This window comes from Myxocyprinus asiaticus, chromosome 11, assembly GCF_019703515.2.
Source record: "Myxocyprinus asiaticus isolate MX2 ecotype Aquarium Trade chromosome 11, UBuf_Myxa_2, whole genome shotgun sequence".
Classification (NCBI taxonomy): domain Eukaryota; kingdom Metazoa; phylum Chordata; class Actinopteri; order Cypriniformes; family Catostomidae; genus Myxocyprinus; species Myxocyprinus asiaticus.
Window position 1 is genome coordinate 25,762,338 of NC_059354.1, and position 15,287 is coordinate 25,777,624.

General features: G+C 39.7%; 1 protein-coding gene across 1 annotated transcript; it reads left to right on the top strand.

Annotated features, from left to right (window-relative positions):
* Positions 1 to 5,083: 5,083 nt before the first annotated feature.
* LOC127448393 (uncharacterized) lies at positions 5,084 to 12,528 on the top strand. The gene is made up of 2 exons (XM_051710880.1): positions 5,084 to 5,337; positions 11,583 to 12,528. Exons 1-2 carry the CDS (start codon positions 5,234 to 5,236, stop codon positions 12,100 to 12,102), a joined length of 624 nt encoding a protein of 207 aa, XP_051566840.1. The 5' UTR covers positions 5,084 to 5,233; the 3' UTR covers positions 12,103 to 12,528.
* Positions 12,529 to 15,287: the final 2,759 nt, after the last annotated feature.

Sequence of the window (15,287 nt, forward strand, 5' to 3'; positions counted from 1 at the left end):
TACAATGTCAATACTTTATATTTTATATTTTGTTTTGAAGAGCCTGCATCTTCACAGCATGTGAGCATAGTGTTCCTTTTATCAGCATTGTTGATTCAGCTTGCTGGCTCTATTTCAGGCAGCTTCAGACTCTCCGGGAAACTTTGTGCTCAATTTTTAATTGTCATTACTGCAGCAACGTGAGCCCATTAGTGAGAGAGATGGTGGGCAAGGTCACAGTGCAGCATAGGAGAGCATATAACCTCTAAGGAGAAGCATAACTGGGTTTCATGGCACACACACACAATATACAGCCAGTTGTTAATCAGGTATGAAGTTGTGCAGTGTTTTTGGCATTCCACTGCAAAACATTGTTGTAACGTCTATGTCCATTAAATTATTTCTTAAACTGGTGTTAACTTATGAGATATAAATGTCATCTGTGTCTGAAAATTAATAGATAGTGGGAAGGCAGTACATATGGTCTCCCATACAATGCTACATTGCCAATACGAGACAGAGGCATCTGCGACTCCGACTCTGGTCTGCCACAAATCATGACAACAAAGAAAAATGTGACACGGCTAACACAATTTAGAAACATTACAGCATTATCCCTCACAATACTGAGTGGTATATCAAATCCAGACATGGGCACAGATGGACTGCCCAGCTTAAAAGGGCCAGGCAGCTGGTGCACCTGAAAGGTGGCTGGAGTGAGCGGGAGTTTCGGGTGGCCTGTGGGGGGGCGGGGCGGGGGGGGGGGTGTTGGGTCACTCAGTCTGCCCCTGTTTTTATTGTCTGGTGGTCTGCCAAGCTACTGTCAGCACTAGAGATCAAAACAGCACCTCCAGGTCACAGCTGGCTATGGCGGTCACACCTGTCTGCGTTCTGTCACCATTCTGGAATCTGGGACAAATTAGGCGGCTAAGGCATACCAATTGAGTCCTCAAGATGTGAGGGCAGACTGAATGTATTTATTAATTTGTTCATTTTTTTATTTTATTTAGTTTTTAAGGACGTGCATTATTTTGTTCTTGGGGAAAGGACAGATTATGGACCAGACCGTAATCGGGCAAGTTCCCAGGTGCCTCTGACTACCAGGGGCCTCAAACACGCCACTATAGATGTAAAATGGACATAGATTGGTACCATGTAAAAAAATGTTACCTTTTCCTGGTGCTTCCTCTACTAACAGTGTCTTCTGAACTGTGATATTGTATACAATTTTGTATTCTTTGCAATTAATTACACACATGAAGTGTTCATTCTCACAATATCAACTTTATTTAATGGATTTTGCAACCATAAATCTCACAATTGTGACTTAATATCTCATATTTGCAATATAATTTCTGGTTATTTGGTAATTACATCTAGCAACTGTAATGAGAGATGGCAAGTGCCTTAGGGCCTTACAGGATCATAATCCGTTTTTGTTGTGGGGTTTTTATTGCTTTATGATTGTCAAAATCTGATTAATAAAATTAAACATGCCTGAGGAGAAGAAAAAAAAAAAAGAACAAAATATGTGTTCATTTTTACACAATTTTCAAATAAACGTTTTGGTTAAAGACTGTAATAACAGCATGTTGAGAAAATTACACACCAGAGAATTCACCTGTTTTTACATCCGAGTCATTTTAAAGGTTTGGAGCAGCTCTGACCTCATACTGATAAACAGACCTTCTCATACCTATGAAGCCACAGAAAGTGCACATCTAATTTCAAAATTGTTCCTTTCATTTGAGATGATGTATAATGTTTGAGTGTTGAGAAATGATATGTGAAGGATGATATGCCATCAAAAACATGTAAACTGTTGTGAGTATTTAAAGACCTATTTAAGACCAATTCATTCAGACTGGGTCTCAATAATCAGTCTGTATAGCAGGTGTATTTGGAACAGTAAATGATACTGAAGTAATGCTTACTTAATGTTTGTTCCAGGGTGTTTCAATGTGATTCTTTCTTTCTTTCTTTCTTTCTCTCTTTCCTGTCTGACTGTCATAGAGAGGTCTGTTCTGAAGGTAACACCTTATGCATGTAAATACAATTACAATACCAGTACCAAAAAAAATAAAATAAAAAATTACATAGTAATAATAGTATAACAGGGACACCTGAAAGTGAATTGTGAAAATGACTGGGGGAAAAAACAAACTGAAGAGTTGCATAATGGCATAGCAGTGAGATATTTAGGTGTGTGTGTGGGGTGTTATGGTGCAAGACTAGACTTGACTTAACTATGACTTGCCGTGACTATAAGAAAACAAACAAAGAACAAGAATCAAGGACAACGTTACCGGATTAAACAGTCACAATACTCGACAAGAGAAAATGGCTAACATGAGGGCTTACAGAGACTTGGGAAACAAGATAACAAGACAACCAATGAAAATACAAGACTGCTAACAAGATAAAAGACTATGAAACATGAACCAATAACAAGACAAGACTAATAAACCAAGGAACCAATAAGATCAAAACACATGAAATATGTAAAGACTACCACCCCTGGAGTTCACAAGTTCGAATCCCAGGGTGTGTTGAGTGACTCCAGCCAGGTCTCCTAAGCAACCAAACTGGCCCGGTTGCTAGGGAGGGTAGAGTCATATGAGGTAACCTCCTTGTGGTCGCTATAATGTGGTTCGCTCTTGGTGGGGCGCATGGTGAGTTGTGCGTGGATGCCGTGGTGAATGGCGTGAAGCCTCCACATGCGCTATGTCTCCGCGGGGTATTACAAACAGACACAAACTGGGATATTAATTACAGCAATTTGTTACTGTCAAGCTGCCTCATTTCAATTTCATTAGAATGTGAATAGGATAAGAGATAAAGAAAGTCGATTTCGTGTGGCACACTGCAATGTGCATTTGTAATTTCTGAATTTAGAGATGCAATTTAATAATGCCAGACCTCATCTCTCCTCCACCATTGACAATTTACCACTGATTACAGCCTGACGCTCTTGCAATTTGAATATTTACTGCATGCCAACCAATCCACCCCACCTCATTTACATTTTAATTTACATGCCAATAGATGCAGAGTTTGGGATAAATATGGGCTGTAATCAGCTTAATTTATCCAGAGCTGAAATGAGCAGAGACCTTTGGATAATAGCAAACACCAAGCTATTAGAGGTCAAATATGCTAATTCCACAAGAGCAAATCGGACACACCACATAACTTGGGTGATTGGCCATTTTAACAACATCCTGGGGTTGCTTGACTTCACCCGTCGTGATAGTAATCCACTGCTGTGATTTCATCACGTATTGTTTGTGCATTTGCAGCAACATTGGGAAAGTACAGTGCTATTAGACGAATCATTGGGTAGGTTTGTATGAATCAATGTTGCCTAGGGAGACAGTTTCTTGGGAATTCAATGGAGAGGTCAATTAACAGTCTGTAAATAGAAGTTTGTTATGATGGCTGGTCATTAAATGTTATGTGGACTGATTTACGGCCCATATCAAAATTCATTGAAACTACTGAGAAGATTTTGTAAAGATGGATTTTTATTATTCATCATAATTTTTCAGGGCACCCATTCATTATCCTGTGGTTTTATGTGATGTTCAGATTTATTCAAAAGAAGCTGAAAGGCAATCTAAACAATAGGTCCAGACTCGTGCAGTTTAATCAAGTACTCAAGCACAAAGTAGCTAAAACAAACAATTAATGATGAATGTCATCTGCAGAGTAATATTGTAATGATAAAATTACAATAAAAAGTCAAATAACTACGAAAAAGTCTTTCTAGCATGATTCATGACAGACGTGGGCTTTGGAGCAGGGCCTGACGAAACAGCGTGGCATGGTGAGGCTGACAAGGCAGCGTTGCATGCTAGACTCTCAGGAAACAGTGCCACAGGAGACTCTGGGGGCAGAGCCGCAGAAGGTTCAAGGTGACCGGGGATGCGGCAGTCAAGATGGCCGGGGACGCCGAAGCAGACGTGGCAACATGGCATGATGAAGCAGACGTGATAACATGGCTTGACAAGGCAGGCTTGACATGGCAGGCATAACGACATGGCAGGCATGATGACATGGCTTGACATGGTAGGTGTGATGAAATGGCCTTGCATGGCAGACTTGATAACATAACTTGACAAGGTTTCAGATGATAGCTCTGGGATGGCAGGGGCTTCAAGCATTAGCTCTGGGATGGCAGAGGCTTCAGGCACTAGCTCTGGGATGGCAGAGACAGTCTTGTTAACCGGGGCAGGTGTGGGCACTGGGTCATTGACCGTGGCAGGTGTGGAAGCTGGCTCATGGACCGTGGCAGGCGTGGGCGCTGGCACGTGGACCGTGGACCGTGGAAGGCGTGATGGTCATGAAAGTGTACTCTGACATGGTGGACTTGGATGGAGGCTACATCAGGGTGGCTGAGGACTTGGATGTGGCGGTCACTGTAGGAGTGCTGAGTTCCTCATCAGCCACTCCCACAGAGAAGGCTGAACCCCTTAGTCGAAGAGTATAGTCAATATAGTCCAATGAATTGTGCTCCAGGGCAGCAAGGTATGTAGACAAAAGTAAAAATAAATAAATAAATAAATAAAATAAAATGTGCACTTATTTCAAAATAAAAGATGTATAATTATTATCTCTGATAAATGTTTAATTGTGTTAAATCTTATGCTAATTTTATAAAGCATATTTTTTTGGGGGGGGGGGGGTGCATGGTGAATATCTGATGAGGAGAGTGCTATTGGATCCCTCAATTACATAAATCAAGCAAGAAATGGAAGCTGGTGGACTTTTCGGTGCCCCCCAGGTGCCCATATATAGCACCCTGAATGTAAATATATAGCACCCTGAAAAGCATAGGTAGCTTTTGCACACACAAGTCTTAAAAATTTAGATGCTGATAACATCTTTCATATATATGGTGGTGTATTCATACATGAACATGTCCATGTGTTCTTTCCCACTAAAACACAGAAATATCACCTCTCAGACTTAACTAGAAACCAAACCATCTCTGCATCATAAATTATCCACATTTGCATTTACTCAGATATTATAGTCATATAAATGCATGTGCATTTTATGCCTCTGTGGTCACATATATATATATACACTATATTGCCAAAAGTATTCGCTCATCTGCCTTTAGACGCATATGAACTTAAGTGACATCCCATTCTTAATCCATAGGGTTTAATATGACGTCGGCCCACCCTTTGCAGCTATAACAGCTTCAACTCTTCTGGGAAGGCTTTCCACAAGGTTTAGGAGTGTGTTTATGGGAATTTTTGACCATTCTTCCAGAAGCGCATTTGTGAGGTCAGACACTGATGTTGGACGAGAAGGCCTGGCTCACAGTCTTCGCTCTAATTCATCCCAAAGGTGCTCTGTCGGGTTGAGGTCAGGACTCTGTGCAGGCCAGTCAAGTTCTTCCACACCAAACTCGCTCATCCATGTCTTTATGGACCTTGCTTTGTGCACTGGTGCGCAGTCATGTTGGAACAGGAAGGGGCCATCCCCAAACTGTTCCCACAAAGTTGGGAGCATGGAATTGTCCAAAATCTCTTGGTATGCTGAAGCATTCAGAGTTCCTTTCACTGGAACTAAGGGGCCAAGCCCAGCTCCTGAAAAACAACCCCACACCATAATCCCCCCTCCACCAAACTTCACAGTTGGCACAATGCAGTCAGACAAGTACCGTTCTCCTGGCAACCGCCAAACCCAGACTCGTCCATCAGATTGCCAGATGCAGAAGCGTGATTCGTCACTCCAGAGAACGCGTCTCCACTGCTCTAGAGTCCAGTGGCGGCGTGCTTTACATCACTGCATCCGACGCTTTGCATTGCACTTGGTGATGTATGGCTTAGATGCAGCTGCTCGGCCATGGAAACCCATTCCATGAAGCTCTCTACGCACTGTCCTTGAGCTAATCTGAAGGCCACATGAACATTGGAGGTCTGTAGCAATTGACTCTGCAGAAAGTTGGCGACCTCTACGCACTATGCGCCTCTGCATCCGCTGACCCCGCTCTGTCATTTTACGTGGCCTGTCATTGCTGTCATTCCCAATCACTTCCACTTTGTTATAATACCACTGACAGTTGACTGTGGAATATTTAGTAGCGAGGAAATTTCACGACTGGACTTGTTGCACAGGTGGCATCCTATCACAATACCACGCTGGAATTCACTGAGCTCCTGAGAGCGGCCCATTCTTTCACAAATGTTTGTAGAAGCAGTCTGCATGCCTAGGTGCTTCATTTTATACACCTGTGGCCATGGAAGTGATTGGAACACCTGAATTCAATTATTTGGATGGGTGAGCGAATACTTTTGGCAATATAGTGTATATATATATATATCTGTTACCAAGTTGTTTCCAGGTTTGGTCAGTACAGTGACTCTTCTTTCAGACATTATTAGAATGTGCTTAATATTTAAGTGTTTTTGTTGTTGTTGTTGTTGTTGTTGTTGTTTTGTTTTGTTTTTACAGCCATAGTCTACCTCTGGGTGTGAATTACGGTGGGTTGGGGGGCTCTGACACCCCTAATTGACCCTTCACTAAGCTCTGCCCCCTTGGATACCGTTGTATGCTCTGACAAGCTTTGCAGATCTTCCCATAGGAATTAATGGGAGATTGCCATGAAAGGAGTGGTATTTGGCAAAATATGCTCAAAAACAGAATTGACAATATTCTTACGTGGGCTGGAATGAAGAGTGGCATTGTAATGCATATTTTTGTTTTTTGGAAAGTAAATTGTAAATTACACAGTAATTTGATTGAAAACTGTGGAGACTGTGAACCAGATTGAGGCAAATGATCATCACAATTGTATAAAAAGAGAAAAGCATCATTTAATGGTGATTATACACCTGATAAAATTAGTGTAAGTGAACAGAACCGCTCATAACGTCTCATTACACACACTAAGATGCTGTGAACTCTTTATTTACTATCACCTTTACTAAGACCTGATGAATTAATGTTAACTTATTAGCTTTAATTTACTTTGGAGCAAATGAAGGTATCCTTGCTGATGTTATACATGTTCATTTGGGAATGAGGACTGACAGTTTAATCCATAACATGCTCTTCTCAGTTTGTATTTAAAGTTGTTATTTCGGCCACCCCTGAAATGGGTAATTCCATTGTAATTAACACATTGCTTGAGCAGTTCTAGGACAAGGATTCATTCCGTGCATGGACAGAACACAGAACACAATGAAACTGTCTAAATGCAAGTGCACTGTTCAATTGAATTATAAAGTTTACTCTCTATAACTTATTGTTGTTGAACCGACTGTGTGAAGCAAGCTGTCTGCTGAAATAATAAAAAAATAATCACAAAATGATCAACAAAACTGAAACAAGAGCTCATGTTTTTACCTGTCAATCTGACGCATGTGGAAGTTGCGTTTGTTACTATTGATCATTTCAAGGATATAAACAATAACAAAGGAATTAGAATGCTAATGTCCTGGGAGCACTTCTGGTATCATTACTGGATCCTTTAAATAAGGCTCTGTGTTAAATATACAGTACTGTGCAAAAGTTTTAGGCACTTGTGAAAAATGTTGCATAGTGAGGATGTCTTCAAAAATAATGACATAAATAGTTTTCATTTATCACTTAATGTCATACAAAGTCCAGTAAACTTAAAAAAGCTAAATCAATATTCGGCGTGACCACCTTTGCATTTAAAACAGCACCAATTCTCCTAGGTACACCTGGACACAGTTTTTCTTGGCTGTTGGCAGATAGGATGTTCCAAGCTTCTTGGAGAATTCACCACAGTTCTTCTATCTATTTCGGTTGTCTCAATTGCTTCTGTCTAAGTAATCTCAGACTGACAGGATGTTCAGTGGGGGGCTTTGTGGGGGCCATGACATCTTTTGCAGGGCTCCCTGTTCTTCTATTCTAATCATTTCCATTTGCAAAAGTAATGTTTGGGAGTATAACATTTATATTTCCTATTGACACACTAAAGCTGAAGATATAAATAACCATCTTAAGACAAATGCTTTTGTGAAACATCTTATGTGCCTAAGACTTTTCCACAGTACAGTATTTTCTCAAATAACATCAAATATTTACCTGAAGTGGCTTATCCAAACGTGTTGTTGTGACTGAGCATCTACAAAAGTCGATGAAAGTTTATTGTAGTTTAGATGCTCACAACTATTTACTCAGCGGAAAGATCGTGAATGTTGGATTGCTCCTATTATAATCAATGAAGCTGTTCAATGAAGCTGTCTTTCAGTTAGTTCCAGGCATCCAGGGAGCATCCAGCCTCTGAACAATGATACTGTATGACAATCATGTTAACGTAGGTAATGTTAATCATGTTAAAGTCATTATGAATGTAGTGCCTCCCACTGTTGTTTTGAATGAGTATGACAACTAGCAGGAAATGTTCAGGGAACAATAACGTCACTTCCTTTAAAAGACAAATAGTCCTTGAAATGGTCTACTGCAACAGTAGGCTGTGGGTGCGTCTGGCCGATAGAAAGAAAATTGTGAACATTGAGACACAAAACTGTAGTTTTGGGCATCTATGGAAGAACTGTATGATTGCTGTTTATTTAATGTAATGGTAAGACATTGTAATAATAAGATTGTTTAACTATTAACATTACAGGATAGTTAACATAAACTACAATGAACAATATTTATACAGCATTTTTAAATCTTGGCTAATGTTAATTTGTACATGTACTAATACTTTTTTATATTAATATAAAGCGAAGTAACATCATTAAGAACTAACATGAACTAACAATGAACAACAGTATATTTATAAATAAAGATTAATTTTGAATGTACTACAAATTACATGTGCATATGTTAACGTACACAACATAAAACAGTGATGTTTACAATACATCTGTATTTGTGATAGTAAAATAATTTTAGAACATCTGTTACAGGCTATAGATAGATAGATGTTACACTGTGACTTCTAATCTATGTGTATCAGAAAAGAAGTGTGTAGAGTATTCTTGCCCCAGAATAGAGCATATCACCTGGCCATGGAAGGTGAAGTAAATAAATAAATAAACTAAAATAGGAATCCACATAGTGCCGATACTATTGAACCAGTCTTTATTCACTGTAGTTCTGATCTAAAATCTAGTGAGCTCCCAAAATATAGAGTGTATTTTAAGTCATCATAGACAGGCTCCCGAGGTGAAGGCTATTTCAAAAGGTAGGCAGAAACATTATGATGCCTTTTAAGATATCTTGTTTTGATCAAGTTTTAAAGCACTGATTACACTGTGAATTTTATAACAGTAGATTAAACGTTTTGCTGCTAAAATTGGTCTGTACTTACCAAAATTTAAATCACTGCTCCCCAGTGGCTAAAGCTGGAAGTGTTGTTAACGGATGGGCATGTGGACCAATTTCCAGGTGGAATGTCCACAGAGTGGCGCTAAAAGAAAGTAGTATTTTTAGTTGTAAAAGATGTAATACAGTCAGGACTTCATATTCTGTTAACCATAGACTCTAACCCCAACCATAAATCTAAATGTCAGTGGAGTAATAAAATACTTTCTGAGCGAAAACGCAACCTACGAAATCATGCTTGCCATTGTTTATGTGAACATGATTACTTCCTGATTCCCACAGGATCAGAACCAGTGTATCTGGGGCTGCTCACGCAAAAAACTATCAAAAGTACAAGAGATTAACTTTATTATACTATAAACTATTTGTGTGACGCACGAGTTGCTGCCTACATAGAGTGTTCCAATCGATTACTTGTGAGGTTCCATAACATTAAGGATGCTAAATTTGAAGGTTGTCAACTTTACCAAGGTAGGGAGGACATATGAATGCAGTGGGCAGCAATGCACACAAGGCACAGGTTTTAGGAACAGAGCTAATATACAGTATACAGTAGTTTGTTAGCATATCGCTTGAAATAAGTGATAATGGCTGCTGTTTGCTTGACTGCACTAAATTCAGCAGGTTTCAACTTTCAGCAATAAATACACAAGTAGATTTAGGATTAATAAGAAGAGATATTCAAATGGTTCTGCACAGTGGCCTTTCAGTGACACAAATGGTGGCTGTATACAGGCCCAACTATTCAGGTGTGTTTTGGAGCCATAAGCCGCCATGACAGTTATGTGATATATAAAGGAACTGTCAAAATAATTCCAAACTAAATGTGGCCCTTTAAGATTAGATTTACGCAACTTCCAAATCTGTGAATATTATCTGAAATTTTATTGATTTTCAATCACATCTGTCAGAAGGATATCACTGAAAATGTCTTTCCTGCATCCTTTTTTCTTTTTCCATATGGTTAATGTTTTAGCTGCTTTTTTGGTCTTTTCATGTGCTTTGTTTGTTTGTCTGTAACTGTTCCTCTTTATTAATTCATAGAACACAATCTAGCTCAGCTGAAGTGGGCTCAGAACACTCTGATGTAAATTATGGAAAGTCAATATCACAATAATGTTTCAGCCTCTCTGCTGCACAGGCTTGGATCACTGCCATACTTGTTACCTGCAGTTCTGCATTCTGCAACCCACTTTCAGTTTTAAAACGGACCCCCTATCCAGCTAATTTATTTTGCCTCCTGTGATGTTCCCTTATAACTGTACTATTGTACTTTGTGTTGTGAACAGTATTGCTTTTGTCGTTTCTCCTTTTAAAAAAATAATAATAATTAAAACTGATTTAGAGAAACCAGGATTGACTGAATGCAGGGTAGTTTTGACTGGTGTGGCTGGGTGATTTCGGCACACACTGCTTTTCTGAATAATAATAATAAAATTAAAAAATGCTTATTTTCTAATTTAATTGAGTCCAAAATCCAGACTAGTCCTAATTTTTATGCTAAAGAGGTGAGACACATCAAATTATGGGACAAGTCAACAAGGTAACAGGGTCTCAATCTTGCTATTACTCATTTAATATAGCTAATATTTTTGAGTGTTCAACAAGATCTCCACCAAATTATTCAGTTGCTAATTAGTGGCCTCAGCGACACCAAAAAAGCCCTCATATCAAAAGCAGGTGCTTCCACAGCTGCAGTTATCCAGGTTAATTAAGCAAAACCTTATTTGGGTATAATGTGCAGGCCTGATTTGGTTTAATTCACTCAATCAAATAATTTTAAGATTTTCGCATTTCAATTTCATAACAACAGGGTTCCCATGGTCATGGAAAACCTGGAAATATCAGGGAATTTTAAAACTGTAATTTCCAGGCCTGGAAAAGTCATGGAAATGAATACAATCTTCAAAGTCATGGAAACAAATTATGGAATTTTTGCTCTGTCCTAAAATATTTAATCGAGGTGTTGTGTTGCACTAGATTAAAAATACATGGTGAAGAATTTAAAATACACTATATTGACAAAAGTATTCGCTCATCTGCCTTTAGACGCATATGAATTTAAGTGACATCCCATTCTTAATCCATAGGGTTTAATATGACGTCAGCCCACCCTTTGCAGCTATAACAGCTTCAACTCTTCTGGGAAGGCTTTCCACAAGGTTTAGGAGTGTGTTTATGGGAATTTTTGACCATTCTTCCAGAAGCGCATTTGTGAGGTCAGACACTGATGTTGGACGAGAAGGCCTGGCTCGCAGTCTTCGCTCTAATTCATCCCAAAGGTGCTCTATCGGGTTGAGGTCAGGACTCTGTGCAGGCCAGTCAAGTTCTTCCACACCAAACTCGCTCATCCATGTCTTTATGGACCTTGCTTTGGGCACTGGTGCGCAGTCATGTTGGAACAGGAAGGGGCCATCCCCAAACTGTTCCCACAAAGTTGGGAGCATGGAATTGTCCAAAATCTCTTGGTATGCTGAAGCATTCAGAGTTCCTTTCACTGGAACTAAGGGGCCAAGCCCAGCTCCTGAAAAACAACCCCACAACATAATCCCCCCTACACCAAACTTCACAGTTGGCACAATGCAGTCAGACAAGTACCGTTCTCCTGGCAACCGCCAAACCCAGACTCGTCCATCAGATTGCCAGATGGAGAAGCATGATTCGTCACTCCAGAGAACGCGTCTCCACTGCTCTAGAGTCCAGTGGCAGCGTGCTTTACACCACTGCATCCGATGCTTTGCATTGCACTTGGTGATGTATGGCTTGGATGCAGCTGCTCGGCCATGGAAACCCATTCCATGAAGCTCTCTATGCACTGTTCTTGAGCTAATCTGAAGGCCACATGAACTTTGGAGGTCTGTAGCGATTGACTCTGCAGAAAGTTGGCGACCTCTGCGCACTATGCGCCTCAGCATCCGCTGACCCCGCTCTGTCATTTTATGTGGCCTACCACTTCGTGGCTGAGTTGCTGTCATTCCCAATCGCTTCCAATTTGTTATAATACCACTGACAGTTGACTGTGAAATATTTAGTAGCGAGGAAATTTCACGACTGGACTTGTTGCACAGGTAGCATCCTATCACAGTACCACGCTGGAATTCACTGAGCTCCATTCTTTCACAAATGTTTGTAGAAGCAGTCTGCATGCCTAGGTGCTTCATTTTATACACCTGTGGCCATGGAAGTGATTGGAACACCTGAATTAATTTATTTGGATGGGTGAGTGAATACTTTTGGCAATATAGTGTATATCATGTTATTTAGAATACCTGACCAATTAGAGACAACGACATTCTGCTAATCCCCAACCATTTTAGGATTCACATTTTCAGGCTAATTGTCATTTACCTGCTTATTTCAGTGAAGTGTGTCTCTCTTTGCTAATTTTCACGTAACCTACTTTAGCAAGTAAAATTTACTTAGAGCTAAGTTTAGCATGCCAGGAAAGTGCACCTTTAACAATGCCTTGCTCAGCATGGTCAGGTATGAAAAATGGCTGGCAAAGGATCGGATCCTACTGTGCCCGTGAAGGGACAGATTCGGTTCACTTAGTTTTATCAATGCCACATCAAAATAACTTGTGGGAACGTGATATGTCGTGGCCACAAAAAAAAAAAAAAAATAAAAAAACAGTCAACACTGTGTGGCTGCAGAATTATGACTGAACATGCACCGCTGCACTTTCATTGCCTAGCATACTCAAGGGACCATCTGAAAGTTCCACCCACTATGCTGTTGATGTGCAAGTTAATATATATATATATATAAAAAAAAAAAAAAAAAAACAGTAAAAGTGCAGTATTTTCACATTTCAAAGGTTGTAGTAAGTTCCCAGTGGACAGACTAATTTGCTACAGGTGAGATTATTAAAGTAAGTCCAATTTTATGAGTATAATATTTGATTATTTTAGGAAAACAAATCACCAAAATTCACCAAGATGTCATGTTCACATTCCAGAGGATGTCACAGGTTCCTAGTTGATAGACTTACTTACTACAGGTGATATTTTGCCAGTATGCGCAATTATACAGATGCAGTTTTCAAATATTATTAGCAAAATTCACCTTAATGACAGTAGCACATTCTAAAGACTTCCAAGTAAACTGGTCTCAGAGGAGCATGCTCAGGGAGGTTAGTGTTGATTAGAGTTACCGTTCTCTCTTTGTTTGTAAGAAAAACACTCTAACCATAGAATTGTTGTCCCATATAACAAGCATTAACAAACAATATGTACAAAAATATTAAACTCAAACCAAACTCAAAAGGGATCTTGTGCAGCTACGCCTACAGCCTTTAAAATGTGCAAATGTCATTTAGATACATTTTGGTGTTTCCTTTTTTTTATTTTTAATAGTATATTTGAATACAAGTTAATTGCACATGCTGGAAAATCTCACCTGTTGTTAGTCTATCCACTGGGAACTTACTACAAGTTGTAGTTATTTTTAAATATAAATGTATTTAAAATGTTGTGACATTTTGTGAATGAAGGTTCCAGAGTAACTTGATGTGGGAAAAGCCTTTCTAATCATACAGACTGATCTCACAGTGAAATCGGAAACAGTAGGTGGACTTTTCTTTAGCTAAAACCGATCTGTGCTTACCGAAATTCGAAACACTGCCTCCAGAGGCCAAAGCGGTTATTGGGTGTATGAGCATGTGTATGCCCCATTTTCCAAAAAGGGTATAGCTGCAGACAGAGCTCCAAAAATGGGCGGAAGCTCCGAACCGCCAACAAAGGTAAAAGGAGCCTCTTACCTAACCCTTTCCCTAATCCTAACTGTATGTGGAGGTGTCACCTGCTTTTGGAGTTGGCGCAACCCCCTTTTGGATTAACCCCACCCCTTCTGGAGAAACCATGCCCTATTTTGGAGTTTCCATTCCATTTGGAGATCTCCGGACTGCAGCTATACCAACTTGCATTTTCTGGGTGAAATGTTCAGGGAGTGGTGACAAAAGTGTGTTGTAAAGTGAGTTGTTATCAGCTGTACATGCAGTAATACAGTGAAGAGGAATGCTTATTTTATAAACTGAACCCCCCAATTCAAACCCCAAACCTTAACCAAACCATCAGTGGTGTAAAAATGTTATGTTAGAGGGAAAAATGCAACCTTTGAATCACGGTTGTTGCTGATTATGTTTAGCAGTCCCCCACACTGCTGACGCAACATGCTTCCTGTTGCACAACAAGAGAAGGTAAACACACTTGAATTGATGAAATAATATCTACTTTGAGATGGCGCTTGACAGTGAGTTGGCATAATGTTGCTGATCCTGGGGTACTGGAACTCTAGGAAACAACATGCAAGCTTCCTGTGTGATCATGTTGAATGGTAACCCCATCCACTTAAAGGTTTGCTATCATGCCTTACAGGGCAACCGTAACAGCTGTGACATCAATGCTTAGTAGTACCTGAGACATTAAAGCAAAACCACATGAGCAAGAGTATTTCCCTACATCAGCATGGCTGTTATTCGGCCGCAGTGCCGTAGGTAATCACAGCCGAGCTGATTTAGGGCCATACAGCATAATTGCAAGTGTGGTATTGCTTTTATACAACAGTTCAAAGAACAAGTAAATAAAAAAATGAAGAAAAACTAAGGACTGTCACAAAAAAAAAAAAAAAAAAAAAAAAAACGCATTTGTGCAAGGAACTAATTTCTTAAGGCATGGATCAGGATCTGCCGATGCTAGTTCATAAGATAACAACCCCTGAAAAGACACACATACTGTAGCACATCTACCCTGCTCTTACACTTTAGTTTAGAACAGCACAAACACAAGCGGAGTGATACAAACAGTGTAGTGTCCGAGTGCTGATGTTCAGTTCAGTACTCATGGAACGTGTCTTGTCCAATCAGATTTGAGGACTGGAACTAACTGTTGTATAACATAGAATGAGACTGGTCATTCGTATATACAGTATATGAATGGGATAAATTATAATTCTCAATTTGATGTCTCTGAATGGTCTGTAAGCCTCAG